Here is a 19707-nt window from a genome sequence, read left to right on the forward strand (position 1 = left end):
CTGACCATTAGGTCCAGTCGTGATCGACTCTGGGGTTGCGGCGCTCATCTCGCTTTATTGGCCGACGGAGCCATGTGGCCAGCATGACTAAGCCGCTTCTGGCAAACCAGAGCAGCGCACAGAAACGCTGTTTACCTTCCCGCTGGAGCTGTACATATTTATCTACTTGCACTTCGTGCTTTCGAACTGCTAGGTTGGCAGGAGCAGGGACTGAAGAACAGGAGCTCACTCCGTCGCGGGGATTCGAACCGCCAACCTTCTGATCGGCAAGTCCTAGGTTCTGCGGTTTAACCCACAGCAGAAAGGAATATAAAATCTTGCAAGGCTGCATTGTAAATCCTCGGAGGAAATATTTTCAAGAAAAGGGGGGAGAAACAGCTGCATGTCTGCTTTTGTACGTAGAAAAAAACACAACACTTCAGCTTTAATAGCCAAGTTATTTTAAGAATGCCCAAGGAACCATTTTCTTTTAGTTGTCAAATTCACTAACCGGCATAATTTGTCATCTTCATAATTTCCCCTGTGCTATTCTGCTCCGCAAGTTCTCTCTCTTTACTCAAAGCCTAATAAATGTGGAATCGGGGAGTATACGGCACAGAATTGCTTCCAGAGAGAAACGGACGGAGCAGAAACAAAACAAAACTCCTTCCAAACTATGCTGAGTCTTTTCATCTTTGAATCTTACTTGGCTTGCCTGATGCATTTCACACATGAAATCTATTATGAGGCAGGATGCATAGGCTCACAGAAAGTATGCTGGCTTCTGTTGAATTTTGCTGGGGGCGGGGGCGAAAACAAAAGATTTGCCAAGAATTAGTAGATGTGGTCTTGGCAAGAGCTGCAGCATATAATATCCAGGCCTGACATGCAAGCCAGCGAGCACTGTAAGTCTCATTAAAAGGCTCCATTATACAAAAGCACAAAAAGATTTAGCCGTCTTCATAAATCACCCCAAAGCAAGCCCAGGACTCGGGAGCAACATGAGTAATTCATCTGCTGTGTTTCCTACTTCATGTAATCCATTATATTCTAATATAGGACAACCATTATATTTAACTCAAGCTGAAAGGTATTCTGTGAGTTTGCTTTTTAGATCTTGTGCTACGGATGTTCTCAAAAAAGCTCCAAGAGGCAACTCTTCCAGTCTACCTTCCCCCTCGGAGATCTTCTTAAGTGGAAAGTGTATATAAAACAACACGGTGTCCTTTTATGATTTTAGCTTCAGCATCTCAGCTGCAACGCTTCATTGATTGTAAGAAACTTGAAAATTAAAACAATGATGTCTTGGTTTTTTCTAGCATACTTCTTATACATGCAAGTATCTCCCCCCCCCCTCCCATCACCATCTAGATCAGTGTTTTGCAAACTTGGGTCTCCAGCCTTTTTTTTGGACTACAACTCCCATCATCCTTAGCTAGCAGGGCTGGTGGTCAGGGATGCTGGGAAATGTAGTCCAAAAGCAGCTGCAGACCCAAGTTTGCAAAACACTGATCTAGATCAAGGATAGCAGGGAGTCATATTCTTCTGTGTCATCAGTTCCTTCATCCTCAAACGCTAGGGTGTTCCTGTCTCAAACAACAGTGCCTTTTAAGACTGGGAGGTGCTCTGGGTCCTGAGCACCCTTCTCTCCTTGAGGAGTGCATGAGCCACCCAGTGACTATCCCATAGTTATCACCAACCTTGCCTTCATCCAGCCCCTAGAATCATAGAATCATAGAATCATAGAGTTGGAAGAGACCACAAGGGCCATCGAGTCCAACCCCCTGCCAAGCAGGAAACACCATCAGAGCACTCCTGACATATGGTTGTCAAGCCTCTGCTTAAAGACCTCCAAAGTAGGAGACTCCACCACACTCCTTGGCAGCAAATTCCACTGTCGAACAGCTCTTACTGTCAGGAAGTTCTTCCTAATGTTTAGGTGGAATCTTCTTTCTTGTAGTTTGGATCCATTGCTCCGTGTCCGCTTCTCTGGAGCAGCAGAAAACAACCTTCCTCCCTCCTCTATGTGACATCCTTTTATATATTTGAACATGGCTATCATATCACCCCTTAACCTCCTCTTCTCCAGGCTAAACATGCCCAGCTCCCTTAACCGTTCCTCATAAGGCATCGTTTCCAGGCCTTTGACCATTTTGGTTGCCCTCCTCTGGACACGTTCCAGTTTGTCAGTGTCCTTCTTGAATTGTGGTGCCCAGAACTGGACACAGTACTCCAGGTGTGGTCTGACCAGAGCAGAATACAGTGGCACTATTACTTCCCTTGATCTAGATGCTATACTCCTATTGATGCAGCCCAGAATTGCATTGGCTTTTTTAGCTGCCGCGTCACACTGTTGGCTCATGTCAAGTTTGTGGTCAACCAAGACTCCTAGATCCTTTTCACATGTACTGCTCTCAAGCCAGGTGTCACCCATCTTGTATTTGTGCCTCTCATTTTTTTTGCCCAAGTGCAATACTTTACATTTCTCCCTGTTAAAATTCATCTTGTTTGTTTTGGCCCAGTTCTCTAATCTGTCAAGGTTGTTTTGAAGTGTGATCCTGTCCTCTGGGGTGTTAGCCACCCCTCCCAGTTTGGTGTCATCTGCAAATTTGATCAGGATGCCCTTGAGTCCATCATCCAAGTCGTTGATAAAGATGTTGAATAAGACCAGGCCCAAGACAGAACCCTGTGGCACCCCACTAGTCACTCTTCTGTTCTTTGGCTTTTTTACAGTGTCAGAACTAGCCACCTAAGGCACTGCCTCTGGCCACAACAACAACAATAGCAACAACAACAATGTTGTTGTTGTTGTTGTTGTTGTTGTTGTTGTTGTTGTTGTGCCCACCTGACTGAGTTGCCCCGACACACTGGCCGGCTCCCAACAAAATATTAAAAACCTCAATAAAACCTCAAACATAAAAAACTTTCCTGTACAGTCATACCTCGGGTTATAGACGCTTCAGGTTGCATTTTTTCGGGTTACGGACTGCTGAAAGCCGGAATTACCGGAACAGGTTACTTCCGGGTTTCAGCAGTCACGCATGCGCAGAAGTGCTAAATCGCGCTTTGCGCATAAGCACCAAATTGCAACCTGCATGTGCACAGACGCGCCACTGCGGGTTGTGAATGTGCATCCCACACGGATCACATTCGCAACCCGAGCATTCACTGTAAGGGCTGCCTTCAGATATCTTATAAAAGTTGTGTCATTCTTTATCTCCTTGACATCTGAAGGATGTTCCACAGGGCGGGTGCCACCACCAAGAAGGCCCTCTGCCTGGTTCCCTGTAACCTCACTTCTCGCAGGGAGGGAACCGCTGGAAGGCCCTCGGAGCTGGACCTCAGGGTCCAGGCTGAACGATGGATGTGAAGATGCTCCTTCTGATATACAGGGCCAAAACCATTTAGGGCTTTAAAGGTCCCAGTGTTCCCCAACACCTTCTGACCTCCCCAGGTTGAATTCCAGTTGGACCATGAAGAGAAACAGTTGCCATGGGGTCCTGGCTGTCATGGCACCTCACCAAAAAGCCCTGTTGGCTGGTCCCCATTGAGGCTGGTAGGGCAGAAGGACGTGAAGCTAACTAATTATAGTTTGGGCCTCATCCACTTGCCTTGTGAGTTCTACAAGGGTGACACTGAGGCGAAGGAGGTAGGAGCTGACAGTCTAAGCCACCTACTGGACTAGATGTATAGAAGAGCCCAACATACAAATGAGTCATCCATGTGCCTTGAATGTTAAGATGGGAGCAGAATCATTATAGACATAAAGCACATCTTACGGACGCTTTCCACAAGTAGGACGCAAGTTACTCAAATGTGTTCTTAAAAACCCTGTGGGTGGTTTGCAAAGGAAACGGTCAGCAAAAAGGAGGGGGGTGCCTTTTTCTTTCTTTCTTTTTTTTGCAATTCCCCTTACCCATGTGTGCTTCTGCCCAATATACTCTGGACGGTTGGAGGAACCACCAGAGCAGATTTGGGGGATGGGAGGGGATGCAGAAACCTAGAAGAAGGGAAATTGCCCAAAATTGTCCCCCTTCCCCGATCTGTTGCCAAATTTCTTTCATCTGCAGGCAGTCAGCATTGGGTTCCACCCTTCATCTGCTGAGAATTACGGTTTCAATCACAGGATTTAGGGGTATCCAAATAGAACCAAAGGGTTGTTCTTAATTCAGGTGTTTTTAAAAAACAACACCTAAGCTTCAAATGTTTTAAATGTGACTAATTTATTTGAAGAGAGACAGCAAGATTAAAAAAATGTTGCGCCAAAACAAGTCCTTCTACCGTATTTTTTGCTCTATAAGACTCACTTTTTCCCTCCTTAAAAGTAATGGGAAATGTGTGTGCGTCTTATGGAGCGAATGAAGGCTGCGCAGCTATCCCAGAAGCCAGAACAGCAAAAACTAGGTGCGTCTTGTGGTCTGGTGCATCTTATAGAGCGAAAAATACGGTATTTTGGGCACTGTGTTCTGATGCCTTAATTTGGAAGGCTGCATCCATCATGTTCAAATCAAAGTCCACACACCGTTGGCTTTTCAAACCATGCACACTGAGGACAGAGGCAAGAGCTGCAGCTATGAAGATAACAGCTGTTATCCCCCAAAAAAATCCTGGCCTCAAAGAGAAGACATTCCAGGTAGATAAGAAGAAAAAGAAAAAGTGGCCTGGAAGTACAGATAACAACAAAAACAATATTTAGATCATAAGCAACATGACACATCTCTGCAACAGACATCCTAAACTTTGTGTTTACCTTGTACAGAGAGTGGAGGGAGAGAATATAATGCTTTGGGAGGAATTTTGCTTCCTCTGAGATCTATAAATTAGTCATAAAGTGACAATCACGTCGTTGGCAGGTCTCAGCGCAACTTATTATCTGGAGAAGTAAAACGGCCACATTGCATGCCTCTGCGGATGACTAATGAATGAGGAAAACAGAGAGGCTTATTTTTTAACCAGAAGGGAATATGGTATTCTATCCCGAGGGCAGCTCCTCGAAAGCCAAGGTGAACAAAACAGGCGAAGCAAAGGAGAAAGGACAATCTGTGGAGCTCTGGGAAGCTTACCTCTGCCTGACAAAGGGCATGGAGACCTTGCAACACGAGGACAGCCGGAGTGGCTTGGTCAGGCTTCGTGCATTCATTCAGCACCTGGGAAATTGCAGCCAACATATCCGCTCCATGTTGGTAAGGCCTAATCAAATGCAAGAATTAAATTTGGTAGTTACGGAATATTCCATAAAGGTCAAGGTAAAGGGACCCCTGACCATTAGGTCCAGTTGTGACCGACTCTGGGGTTGCGGCGCTCATCTCACTTTATTGACCGAGGAAGCCGGCGTACAGCTTCCGGGTCATGTGGCCAGCAGGACTAAGCCGCTTCTGGAAAACCAGAGCAGCGCATGGAAATACCGTTTACCTTCCCGCCGGCACGGTACATATTTATCTACTTGCACTTTGACGTGCTTTCGAACTGCTACGTTGGCAGGAGCAAGGACCGAGCAATGGGAGCTCACCCCGTTGCGGGGATTCGAACCGCCGACCTTCTGATCAGCAAGCTCTAGGCTCTGTGGTTTAACCCACAGAGCCACAAGCGTCCCAACATTCTCCAAACAGCGAATATATTTCCTTTCTCCATAAAGAGAGAAAGCAAACAGTCAGATACAATGGTACCTCGGTTTTCGAACAACTTAGTTCCCGAACAACTCAGAACTTGAATGCTGTAAACCAAGAAGTAGGTGTTCCGGTTTTCGAACTTTGCTTCGGAAGCTGAACATGTGCCGCTCATTTGAGTCCCCATCGTAATTAAAGCCTTCTGTTTTGATTGCAGTGTTCTGAGGTGATATTTTGTGCTTTTGTTTTTGCTATTTTTTGCATTTTTGTTTGTGTGGCTTTTTCATTTTTGTGACTGTGGCTTGTTTTTCGTTTTATGGTTCATTGGTTGATTGATTGTGTGACTGCAGAAATGGATAAAAGCTCCCCATCCAAACACTCACTATCATCAGCGCAGGTAAGGAAAAAAATTAATTTTAATTTTTGTCATCTACAATACTGTCTTATTTATTTTATAGTACAGAACATTGATTGTTACTTTCATTTTATAGCTCAATGGTCTTGTTAGATAGTAAAATTCATGTTAAATTGCTGTTTTAGGGGTTGTTTTTAAAAGTCTGGAACAGATTAATCCATTTTGCATTCCTTTCTATGGGAAAGTGTGCCTTGGTTTTGGAACGCTTTGGTTTTGGAACGGACTTCTGGAATGGATTAAGTTTGAAAACCAAGGTATCACTGTATTTGATCTGAGCGCATCTGATAGCAATTGCTGATTTATCCATAGTAGTACATGGCAACTTCTTAATCAGATAGGGATATCATTATCGCCATAATCATTCCACTTCTTAGTCAAATACCGTCTCCCGAAACAGCTTGGGTCAGTGTAAAAGGCCTGTGTCCAGGATGGTTGGAAACAGAGTTGAAGAGACTTTGCCAACATCCTGGATGTGGTACAATGAATCACCATCAAGAAATAAGGTACAGAGGTATATACCCATATTGTCTGACCCAGAGTTGTACAACTTTCCCTCCTTTGGTGGGCTGCTGGCATAACTTTTCAAACCAGATGCTGGAACAAAAACCAGGAACACTGGCATGTCGTGGGTGTTGGTGGCAAACTGGAGTGTTAAAGTTGGTCCTGCTCTTTGGACAAAGCAAAGTCAGAAGCCTAGGCTCCTAATAAAGAAAGTCTAGCCAGTCCAAAAGCTGCACAAAGCCTGTCAGCCACAGAAGTTGATACTGTGCACCCCTTTGTCCTTAAGCTCAGAGGCTTAAGCGCAGACAATCCATAGTGGCTCAGAAGCATGGGTCCATATCTTTCTTTTCCATTCCTCCAGAGATAAACGTTTTTTATTCCAATTTTTAACAATCAGCTAATAATATCTTTCCTGCTATTTTATGGAACTTGGTCAGTGTTACTTGTTCTAATCTACTGTACCTAAAAGTGTAACTATAGGCTCAAATGGTTGCTTCTATCTAATGATCTGCCGTATTTTTCGCTCCATAAGACGCACTTTTTCCCTCTTAAAATCTAAGGGGAAATATCTGTGCGTCTTATGGAGCAAATGTGTGGTCTCTGGGGCTGGGGGGGGGGGACCTGGGCTTCCCAGACCAGCCCCGACGAGATCAGGGAGCAGCGGGAAGCCTGAGCACAGCCTTTCCACTGCTCCCCAACCTGCTTTCTGGGGCTGGGGGAAAGCCGGGCTTGCCCCACCGCCAGCCCCACAAGCTCAGGGAGCAGCTCCCCGAGCTGCTTTTTGGGGCTGGGGGGGAGAAACACGGGCTTCCCCCACCAGCCCCGACAAGCTCCTGAGCAGCTCTGGGGTAGCCCACGAAGCCTCCGCAGGGCTGCGGGGAGCCTTCATCCCGCTGCCCTGGGGAGGCTTCGCACGGCTATCCCTGGCTTTTGCGGGAGGTGGGGGAAGGGACAGAGCAAGGCTCTCTCACTTCCCCCACCTCCCACAAAAGCCCCCAAGAGCCGCACTCCCTTTGAAGAGCTGTGTGGAGTGTGTATGTGTGGCTCTTGGGGGCTTTTGCCCAAGGAGGGAGAAGGGCAGCCCATCAGTGACAGGCTGCCTTTCTCCCTCCTCAGGGAAAAGCCTACAAGAGCCACACACACGCGCCACGCGGCTCATGAAAGGGAGCGCTGAGCAGAGCCTGGGATGAATACAGGCGCTGCTCAGTGCTCCCTTTGAATAATATTTTTTTTCTTGAATCCCGCCCCAAAAAAGTAGGTGCGCCTTATGCAGCGAAAAATACCGTATATCAGGCATGTCCAACCGGTCGATCACGATATACCAGTCGATCGCGGGGTGTCTGCGGTAGATCCTTGCCAATCGCAGGATCGTGATTGATCATGCCGCTCCCCAAAAAAGCTGGACAACTTTGGCTCATCCTCGCCCAAAAATGCTCAGCATCTCTGGTCAATCCAATGGGTAGTTCATTGCCAGTTTATTTATACTGGATGTAGATCGCTGTCTATTGGAATTTGAACGTGCCTGATCTATATAGTCTTGCAAAGTTGAACTGAACAAGTACAGCGGTACCTCAGGTTAACTACTTAATTCGTTCCGGAGGTCCATATTTAACCTGAAACTGTTCTTAACCTGAAGCAGCACTTTAGCTAATGGGGCCTCCTGCTGCTGCCGTGCCGCCGGAGCACGATTTCTGTTCTCATCCTGAAGTAAAGTTCTTAACCTGAAGCACTATTTCTGGGTTAGCGGAGTCTGAAGCGTATGTAACCTGAAGCATATGTAACCTGAGGTACCACTGTAATAATTTCATCTTCTCTTTCTAAAAACTACCCTGTGTTTCCAGCAGTCAGTCTTGCCCTCCAGAAAATGTAACTGCAATGGGGAGAGACCAAGCCCCAGGTACACTCCAATGAAGCACACAAATCTCTGCAGTTCTGGACAAACTTAATCCCAAACAACCACTTTGGGGGACGCCGTTGTTTACCTTTGCTTGCATATGTCTCTGATAGAAGCAGCTTTGGCAATAACCTTTTCCCACTGAGTATCTTTTCCAACGGATAAGGAAGCCATATCCGACATCGCCATGAATCGCTGCAGTTCTGGGTAAACACGATCCTAAAAATAATTTGACGGAAGGGGAAAGGTTTAGCAATTTAAATTTACCAGGATAACATTCTATTTTACGCAGCTCCCTAAAGTCATTTACATTGCAAAGTGCCGTGCCCCCTGCTGCAAAGCCTATTAAGATGCGGTTTCATGTACATCTGTAGTTAATATACTGCAACTTAAGCAAACATAGAACGACAGCAAGTGTTCACAGAACTATAGTCGTAAAGTGTTGAAAGCATGTCACACAGTGGCGGAGCTTCATGCTCCGGCACCGGGGGTGGAGAGCAGGCGGGGGTGTGGCTGGTGCGCATCCTGGGGGCGTGGCACACTGCCTAGGAGGGCATGACGCCCAGCGTGGGGGGCCCAGCCGTGATGGCACTCAACCAGGATCGTGGGGTGGGAGGCAGTGCGCTCCCCCCGCCCCCTCTTCCTCTGCCAGTGATGTCACATGCAGTATTTCATTACTACTACTACTAATAATAATAATTTATTATTTATACCCCGCCCATCTGGCTGGATTTCCCCAGCCACTCTGGGCGGCTTCCAACAAAGTATTAAAATACAGTAGTCTGTTAAACATTAAAAGCTTCCCTAAAGAGGGCTGCATTCAGGTGTCTTCTAAAAATCTGGTAGTTGTTCTTCTCTTTGACATCTGGTGGGAGGGCCTTCCACAGGGCGGGTGCCACCACCGAGAAGGCCCTCTGCATGGTTGCCTATAACTTGGCTTCTTGCAGGGAGGAAACCGCCAGAAGGCCCTCGGAGCTGGACCTCAGTGTCCGGGCACAGCGATGGGGGTGGAGATGCTCCTTCAGGTATACTGGTATATTAATCCCTACAACCCGAGATAGGTCAGTATTGTTTAGGCCAGGCACGTCCAATTCCCAAGAGACTGTGATCTACTCCCAGTATAAAAATTCTGGCATTGTCATTGGAGGGAGAAGGTGCGTGTGTGGGGTGTGTGGATGGTGGCGGCTAACTGGAAGCGGGGGTAGATAGCCCAGAGTTGTTGAAAATCAATCAACAGCCTGACCTACGCAAACACTCGCACCCGTTGCGCTTACTTGCCCTTGCTGTCTAGCCCAGCTTCCCCTGCTACTTCGGCGGCACCTAGCACAAGGGGCAGGGGCACCTAGCACTAGGGAGGGACCTAGCACTAGGGGAAGCGACATTCCTTGCCCACTTTATTTAATCCCGAGCTCGACCAGGATCACCCGCGATCAACGAGGATGACCCAGGGGATCTACCTGTTGATCGCGGTTGACAAGTTGAACATGTCCGGTCTAGCCCAATGGGTTGGAATCCCCAGTTTGATGGCCTGTTGCCGGATTATTTTTTTCTGCCCATCTGCAATATGAGTGATGATAAGGTAAAGGTAAAGGGACCCCTGACCGTTAGGTCCAGTCGTGGCCGACTCTGGGGTTGCGGCGCTCATCTCGTTTTACTGGCCGAGGGAGCCGGCGTACAGCTTCCGGGTCATGTGGCCAGCATGACTACGCCACTTCTGGCAAACCAGAGCAGCGCACGGAAACGCAGTTTACCTTCCCACCGGAGTGGTACCTATTTATCTACTTGCACTTTGACGTGCTTTCGAACTGCTGGGTTGGCAGGAGCAGGGACCGAGCAACGGGAGCTCACCCCGTCGCGGGGATTCGAACCGCCGACCTTCTGATGGGCAAGTCCTAGGTTCGAAGGTAAACGGTGTTTCCATGTGCTGCTCTGGTTCGCCAGAAGCGGCTTAGTCATGCTGGCCACATGACCTGGAAGCTGTACGCCGGCTCCCTCAGCCAATAAAGCGAGATGAGCGCTGCAACCCCAGAGTCGGCCACGACTGGACCTAATGGTCAGGGGTCCCTTTACCTTTACCTTACCACACACTTACCTTACCACCACACTTACCACACAACTTAAGTTTCAGATTTCCCTAAACAAAACTGTCAGAGAACTGCCATCAGCTCAGAGGCGAGAGATGGAAGGGCAGTTGTGTTATAGTGAGCCTCCGAAAATCTTGCAAAGCAGTTCCTCTTCCGGCGAGGAGGAAAACCCCACCTCCAGTGAAGAAGAGGTGCAAGGACCAGAGGATGCTAGGGAGAGCCTCTACACCGCGCCTGAGCAAACTGGAGAGGCGGGAAGCACGCCGCTGCCAGCACCCATTCTGCACAGTAGGTTTCGGCGCAGGGAGGGACGGAAAAGGCTGGGAGTGATGTGACTTTTATGATGGGGGAGGTACAAAAACCGACCACTCCCGGATTCTGCTAGCGATTGAGCTAGACATGAACATATGATGCTCTTCACTGTAAATAGTTTGCACCAAGAATGAAGCCTGGAAAAGATAGGTCAGAGTCTTGCCTGTTTACTCTCGAGCAACCACACCAGCATCTGACAAAAGCTCAACAATTTTAGGGGCTTCCTAAAAAGCTACAACTTTTGGGGTATCCTGGTTTTTACTTTTAAAATATGGCATCCCCAGGATACGCACGGGAGAATGAAGCACAGCATCCTGCTAACCAAGTGCACTGTCAAACTCCAAAAATACTGATATTTGAATATTGGTAATTCAATGAAAAATTGGTTTCTGTTTTTTTAAAAAAATTCATTCATTTTAAAAAATCCACAGTATCTCAGTACACATACGATAACAGTACAGTCATGCCTTGCTTGACAAACGCCTTGTGACTCGAACGTTTTGGCTCTCGAATGCCACACACCTGGAAGTGATTATTCCGGTTTGTGAACATTCCTTGAAACCCGAACGTCCGTCGTGGCTTCCGATTGGCTGCTGGAGCTTCCTACAGCCAATCGGAAGTCGCGCTTTGGTTTCCGAACATTTTGGAAGTTGAATGGACTTCCAGAACTGATTCTGTTCAACCCCTGAGGTATGACTGTATTGTAAAAGCTTCCAAGAACAAATTATTCTGCATACTCCCCTCCTAGAGTGGCCTGAAGGATTAGCTCTTAACAACAACAACAACTTTATTATGTATACCCCACCCATCTGGGCAGGTTTGCCCCAGCCACTCTCAACAACATTCCTACCAGCCATTGCTAAGCAAGAGGCAACGGCACGATCAATTATTCCCCCAAAATGTGATTTTTCAAGACAGAGATTAATTGCTTTCCATCTTTTTGACAACCTGCTTCTCCCATAAAGATGTCATCAGGCGTAATGCAACAGCTTGAAGCTCTGGCGTGTTTCCCAACACCTGTAGGGCACGTAAAATCTGAGCCACGCAGACCTGAAAGAGATCGTTTGCTCATTTGTAAAAACAGAACTTTCCCTACATTCATTTACAATGCAGAATACGTCTGGAGAGATTAATTTTGCAGCAGATACAAAAGCGCCGATCAATTCTGCGTGCCAGGCATCTAAGGCTACATCCAGACGGCAACTTTTTCACCTTGACGGAAGTACCATTTAGCATTATGATAGCAGCGCAGGAGGCAGAAGCAGAAATGTTAGATGCCAGAGAAGGTGCTGAGGTGAGGCTTTGGCAACAGTTCTGCGTTGTCACTGGGTTAATGACTAATCTTTTAATCTGCTATTTTCGGGTTGGGGGGGCATGCTGGCCTATTCAGTCAACACACCTGACTGTAAATAAATCACCTCTCTGGAAACCTTGGGAGATAATCTTTTTAAAGATCTTTATTCCACTGAAGGCATATTTACATTTCCTACAGTGTAACCTGAGCTACACCCATAGTATATAGTGCTATGGGCTACTTCTGTTTCCTACAATTAGAGATATTATTTCTGAGCTTCTGTTTGTTGCAATCCGAATGTTCCCGGCTACAAGGCATTCAGGCTATGTAGATCCACATCTTTGACAATCACCCATAGCCTGAATGAGGGACAAAAGTAGTAGTAGTGACAATAATAATAATAATAATAATAATAATAATAATAATAATAATAATAATAATAATAATAATAATAATATTGTTTATACCCCACACATCTGGTTGGGTTTCCCCAGCCACTCTGGGCGGCTTCCAACATAAGATTAAAAATATATTAAAACATCAGTCAATAAACTTCCCTAAACAGGGCTGCGTTCAGATGTCTTCTAAACATCAGATAGTTGTTTATTTCTTTGACATCTGATGGGAGGGCGTTCCACAAGGCAGGCAACACTAGCGAGAAGGCCCTCTGCCTGGTTGCCTGTAACCTCACTTGTCTCAGGGAGGGAACTGCCAGAAGGCCCTTGGAGCTGGACCTCAGTGTCTGGGCAGAACAATGGGGGTGGAGACGCTCCAGGCCATTTAGGGCTTTAAAGGTCAAGACCAACACTTTGAATTGTGCTCGGAAACATACTGGGAGACCAGTGTAGGTCTTTCAAGACCGGTGTTATGTGGTCTTGGCGGCCGCTCCCAGTCACCAGTCTAGCTGCTGCATTCTAGAATAATTGCAGTTTCCGAGTCACCTTCAAAGGTAGCCCCATGGAGAGCGCATTGCAGTAGTCCAAGTGGGAGATAACTAGAGCATGCACCACTCTGGCAAGACAGTCTGCGGGCAGGGAGGGTCTCAGCCTGCGTACCAGGTGGAGCTGGTAAACAGCTGCCCTGGACACAGAATTGACCTGCACCTCCATGGACAGCTGTGAATCCAAAATGACTCCCAGGCTGTGCACCTGGTCCTTCAGGGGCACAGTTGCCCCATTCAGGACCAGGGAGTCCCCCACACCCACCTGTCCCCCAGAACAGTACTTCTGTCTTGTCAGGATTCAACCTGAATCCGTTAGTCATCATCCATCCTCCAACTGCCTCCAGGCAAGTAACATATTCCATATGGATTCCTCTAGGGAAGATAAAGCATTTTGTTGGAACAAGATGCCACCCATTTAAGTGATGGTAAATGACATTCTACCAAGGCGCTTTCATTGCTCTCAACATTTCCCCCCAAAATTAAAAGGAAAGCAAATCCGCCTTTAAGAAACAAAACGCCTTTTCCAGCGGAGAAAAGTTAAAATTTCGTACTGACCTTATGAACACCCAAAGCAGGCAAAGTATACAAGATTTCCCGGCACAGAGTGGGATCCAGCGGCGTCCCCAACTTAAACATCAGGACGGGAATCAGATTTGGCACCTAAAATAAATAACACCCATAAAAAATGGGTTGCTATGCTTCTGTGTGTGGACAACAATGATAAACATCACCGCCATTTTGAGCTGCTCTCCAAGTCTTCATAAAATGATTAGTTACAAACAGAAACAAAAATACGAACACAGAAATATATTTTTCTGGAACACAACAAAATTCAGGGGTATGCGAATTGTACAGACGACTGTTTCCAAGGCTCTTTTATTTCTTAACAATTCCGTTCCTTCATCTTCCAGCAGAGTATTGCAAAGATTTACATCTCAGTTTTATTATTTGCTTCCAGAGTGAAGCTCTGTCCTGAGTTTTGTTATTCAGGGAGGGTTCCCCTGCTCCCCGGCTACCTCCAATTACTGTAACTTTAGAACTGACTTAGTGATCCCAAGTGTGGACGTTTGAGCTGGCTCGAAACCAAAGAACAAATTCAAACCAAACCCCTTATTTATTGGCCAGTGGGCATACAGATACTGAAAAGGGTCTGCACAGTCTTAAATTAAATTCCTTCAAGGACCATTAACTCAAACAGGTTCTGAACCTTTCTGAAATGTTAAGGAAGTTTGCCAGTTCCTGTGCACGCATGGAAATTAAATAAATTCTGAAAGCACCCAAAAGTTCCTGTTTGTTATGAGAAGGGACATCACAGTCAGCCTTGCTGTTTCATGATGATTTGCTGCCACTGAACATTGGGCTTTACAACATAACTGAAGAAAGGTCCCTGCCCCAAGGATGTTTACAATCTACAGTTTGAAAAAGATAAAGGAAAAAAGGGACAAGGAGGCAGCAAAGGATGAACAGAAGAAGATTTTGCTCAATTCACACTAAATCCAATGCAGTTTGCTGCCATTGTACCAAAAGACTGTATTTTTAGAGTTGGTTGCAAATAAATTCAGCATTACTATATAATCTTGTTTTGAAAATAGGCCATCTTCTGTTCTAATTTGGATATCTATACAGCAATCAACCTTCGGCAAAACTGTAATTTTAACTCAGTTTAACAGCGTGAAGAGGCAGGGGGAGCTGTTATCACCAGAACTCTCTTCCATTTCGTGATTATTATTCATGATTATTTATTAAATTTGTGTGCTACCCTTCATCCGAAGATCCCTGGGTAGTTCACAACAGATAAATAGCTAAGTGAGTGGTACTTTGACTTGGATGCTTCTACAAGCATTGCGCGGCGGGGGCGGCGGGAGGCCCCATTAGCTAAAGTGGTACCTCAGATTAAGAACAGTTTCAGGTTAAGAACAGACCTCCAGAACGAATTAAGTTCTTAACCTGAGGTACCACTGAGGTACCATATGGGGAATAGTCCCAGTGCTTCTGCTAGCTGAGAGCTAGCAGAGCAGTCCTAGCTAGAAGCCTGTCAAACGAAGAAGGAAGTCAAAAAGAGGGAGGTGTGCTGCGTGACTCGTCCTTTTGTTACCTGGACAGGTAAGGTCACGCCCACCTTTAGTCACATGCAAAAGAAAGGATGCTCCAGCTAGAAGGAACAGGAAGTTTTGACTGGCTGGACCAAGCATTCCCTCACATGTCTTTTCTAACCTGACAAGGAACGTTGTACTTGACTGCCTCTCATGGATCACATCCCACAAGCAGGGCATGATGCGCATATGCACGAGGCAAGGGAAGTAAGTGAGTATATTCGGCAGAAGGAATAATCTTCCCACATGAGGATCTGAGAGTCAGATGCTGGGCAGTTTTTCTCAACAGCCTCCTCCGATTTCTTTCCACCAGAGCCAGTTGGATGCTGCCTCCCAAGTAAGAGTGGGGCAAACCTGGGATTCATTAGGCTGAAAAAAGCTCAGCCCAGGTGCAGAAGAGGAGAGCTGAGGAGGAAAGTATGGTAGAAAGTGAGTTCCTCACAAATCCATATTGTTTTTATTTGATTAAAAGGAGTAGTTTGGCCAACATTTCTGGAATTTCCCTCCACCCCCTTCCATCTATCTTTAATCACATTAGCGGGTTGTGATGATTTACGCAACTTTCGTTTTGATCTCCGAAAGTTCTCCGATGATAAACATTTTGCTTGAAATTAGCATAACTTCAAACAGAAACGAAACACTCCAAAGTCGGATGGTTCCAAAACCATTAAGACTACTCCCAGGACGTTCAACTTGGCAAGAGACATTAACGGTTCCTTCTGAAAACTGACTTTAGAATAAAAATATAGCAAGGAAACGTTGGAAGTCTACTTGCTAGTTCTGTTAACTATTTTGCAATATCCTAGCTACATAACATGTTGGATTTGATACTGCATTAAAACTAAGGATTTTTAAGGCTACATTTCTCTGCTTTGTGTCTTTAAAGACGGGGCTGGGAGTTTAAATCCTTTTGATCTTGGGAGTTTATACTTTTGGCTGAAAATTTAAGACAACCCATTAGTCTTTCAGCTTTTGAATACCTGCCAAATTGTATATTTATCCTCAGAGTGGCTAACTGGCAAGATAAAGTTGTTTTAAATAAATACACATGTCCACATGAGGCCGTATACCCAGAGACAGTCGAGGCTGCTGGCGTGAACAGAAAATTATACCCATATTTGTGTGCGTGAACTAGTCCAGAGATGTCTCTTGCAGGAACCTCCTTTTGAAAGGAAAATATCTATGCTCCCTCTATGGTTTGTTGTTCAGAAATAACACTCGTTTTTCCAACCACAAAGAAGACCCGCCCCTCAACTTAAAACATAAGTAAGGGAGGGCTGAATCCTTGCCAGGGCGAAATGAGCATTTGGTCTCCATTGGGTTTTCCCGACAGTTTTCCAAGAGCCGCCCTGCAGATTCATTAACTCTCAGTGCATCTGAGCACCTTCAGAAAGCCAGCAAATTTGTTGCTTAGCAACGCAGCATTTTCAATCCCTCTCCATCCCTAAAGATTTAGCAGTTAGGTCAACCCACCCCATTAAGTGCCTGACAAAAGGTTGGTTTTTTTTACCAGATTTCTCTTTTGAAAACAAAACAAAACAAAACAGGAGAATCTGCATTTCAAAACCACCAACTAGCTTCTCAGTACAGTCAGTCTTGCAAACAGATTTACGACGGCGGCTCTTCGGATGATGAGACTGTATCAGAATCTGACACTTCGTAAAATGGAACTTTCACGTAAAATGGAACTTTCACGTACGGTTCCAACTTGTCTTTCGTTCAGCAGCAAATACAACAGCCAATGCCATTGGCTGGGACAAATAAATATAACCAGACAACCACTCTCTTGGTTTAAGAATTCTTCTGTTAGAAAGCTCATGAGAAAGATATTTAAAAATATGTGAAACGAAGACCACAGTCCAATGTACACTTACTTGGGACTAAGCCACGTTTAGCACAGTGGGCCTGGCTTCCAAGTAAACATGCTTAGACTTCTGCTGCCAGATTGCATTTTCTTGATATATTAAATACATCTACAACACTCGGGACTCAAGAGGAATGAAAAACATATACCTGTTCAATGTTATGCAGAACTGGCACTCCCACCGAAGGCAAAAATGTTTATTGAAGATGGCATAAGGGTCTACCCTAAGGATGGCGGACATCGGATATCGCTCATCTTCCTTCAAGCCAGAGTATTTCTTTTTTAAAATTCATTTATTTTATTTATAAAATTCCTTACCCTACCCGCCCTTCATAAGGTCCCAGGGTGGGTAACAAGAAGTAAAACAGAGATAGTCAAGAAGACAGCTAAAACCGTTCCACCCAAAACAATACAGAAGAGATCAGTGGATTTTTTTGTAGGGCCAGAGGCACCAGCTTGCAAGGGCAATGGGGGGGGGGGCACATCATGCACAACATGTCCCAACGCCATTTGCATGAGCATCGCGCTTCCCTCCCTGAGCTGGGCAGACATGGGGGCAGAGTAGAGTGTCTTCAAGCTTCATCAGTAGGTTTCTGATTTGGAGGATGGATGGCGGCTAATGGACTGAGGTTGAATCCTGACAAGATTGTTATTGGGGGACGGGGGTGGGCAGGCGTGGGAGACTCCCTGGTCCTGAATGGGGTAACTGTGCCCCCGAAGGACCAGGTGCGCAGCCTAGGAGTCATTTTGGACTCACAGCTGTCCATGGAGGCGCAGGTCAATTCTGTGTCGAGGGCAGCTGTCTCCCAGCTCCATCTGGTACGTAGGATGGGACCCTCCCTGCCCGCAGACTGTCTCGCCAGAGTGGGGCATGCTCTGGTTCTCTCCCACTTGGACTACTGCCATGCGCTCTTCGTGGGGCTACCTTTGAAGGTGACCCAGAAACTACAACTACAGTGGTACCTCGGGTTAAGAACTTAATTCGTTCTGGAGGGCCGTTCTTAACCTGAAACTGTTCTTAACCTGAGGTACCACTTTAGCTAATGGAGCCTCCTGCTGCTGCCGCGCCGCCGGAGCATGATTTCTGTTCTCATCCTGAAGCAAAGTTCTTAACCCGAGGTACTATTTCTGGGTTAGCGGAATCTGTAACCTGAAGCATCTGTAACCCGAGGTGCCACTGTAATCCAGAATGCAGCAGCCAGACTGGTGATTGGGAACGGCCGCTGAGACCATATTACACCAGTCCTGAAATATCTACATTGGCTCCCAGTACATTTCCAAGCACAATTCAAAGTGTTGGTGCTGACCTTGAAAGCTCTAAACGGCCTCGGCCCAGTATACCTGAAGGAGCATCTCCACTCCCATCGTTCTGCCCGGACACTGAGGTCCAGCTCCGAGGTGGTTCTCTCCCTGCGAGAAGTGATGTTACAGGGAGCCAGGCAGAGGGCCTTCTCGGTAGTGGCACCCGCCCTGTGGAACACCCTCCCGTCAGATGTCAAGGAAATAAACAACTACCTGACTTTTAGAAGACATCTGAAGGCAGCCCTGTTTAGGAAAGGTTTTAATGACTAATGTTTTAATGTATTTTTAATCTTATGTTGGAAGCCACCCAGAGTGGCTGGGGAAACCCAGCCAGATGGGCGGGGTATAAATAAATAAATTGTTGTTGTTGTTGTTGTTGTTGTTGTTGTTGTTGTTGTTGTTGTTGTTGTTGTTATTTCACATGATTTAACGCAAGTATGCAAGGACCAGGAATACAACTACTGTGAAAACGGGGTTTCCCCTGTATTCATCCTTGCTTGGTGTTCTCTTCACCCAATACAGTGGTACCTCGGGTTAAGTACTTAATATATACCCAAGTACTTAATTCGTTCCAGAGGTCCGTTCTTAACCTGAAACGGTTCTTAACCTGAAGCACCACTTTAGCTAATGGGGCCTCCTGCTGCTGCTGCGCCACCAGAGCACGATTTCTGTTCTCATCATGAAGCAAAGTTCTTAACCTGAAGCACTATTTCTGAGTTAGCGGAGTCTGTAACCTGAAGTGTCTGTAACCTGAAGCGTCTGTAACCTGAAGTGTATGTAACCTGAGGTACCACTGTACAGCCAAAGTTAAAAGCAGCAAAGGCTGAGGCCATTGGCTCTTTTTTGTTGCTACCCCAGTAGAGAACACCTGCCATTACTGTCCTATCTCCAGTCAACAAGACTTAAACTCTATTGATTTATATTCTTGCAGCACCACAATTCTTTGAAGACTTGAAATTTTTTACAGATTGCAGATACTTTCAAGGATCACATGTGTTCTGCAAACTGCACATCCATTGCTCTCTGTTCTGTGTCAAAATCAAGATGTTCCACTTTCAACTCCTGATTTTCTGGCAACTAAAGAACACCCAATAGGAGTTCATGGCATTTCATTCATTTACCCAACAAACACTCGCTGCTTCCCAAGAGCAGAGGATTTAGAATATGGTCATCATTGCTTAAGGCATTTCTCCATCAACAAAACCAACTGTATAATTGGTTTTTCTTTTAAATACTCAAACTTCTACCTAAATGAGGCCACAATTTGCTGTATTCTTTGTCTTTTATTTTTAAGCCGAAGAACTGAAGAAGCATTCTCTTCTGATGAATTTCCCAGAAGGGTGTCATATACCAGGCAAATATTTTATTGCTGCAGTTGAGATAGCCCATAAATGGGTGAATATCCCCAAGATACTCATAA

General features: G+C 45.9%; 1 protein-coding gene across 2 annotated transcripts in view; it reads right to left on the reverse strand.

Moving 5' to 3' along the window:
- The window catches only part of FOCAD (focadhesin), a 142374-nt gene that overhangs the window by 77677 nt on the left and 44990 nt on the right, over positions 1-19707 (reverse strand). For both annotated transcript variants that reach the window (XM_081176061.1, XM_081176062.1), the window contains exons 12-15: positions 13584-13688; positions 11740-11841; positions 8484-8614; positions 5043-5169 (exon numbers count right to left, since the gene is read on the reverse strand). In XM_081176061.1, the coding sequence (XP_081032187.1) occupies positions 5043-5169; positions 8484-8614; positions 11740-11841; positions 13584-13688 (465 nt within the window). The remainder of the gene's footprint in view (positions 1-5042; positions 5170-8483; positions 8615-11739; positions 11842-13583; positions 13689-19707) is intronic.

Source organism: Podarcis bocagei (genome assembly GCF_964188305.1).
Source record: "Podarcis bocagei genome assembly, chromosome: 17".
NCBI classification, from domain to species: domain Eukaryota; kingdom Metazoa; phylum Chordata; class Lepidosauria; order Squamata; family Lacertidae; genus Podarcis; species Podarcis bocagei.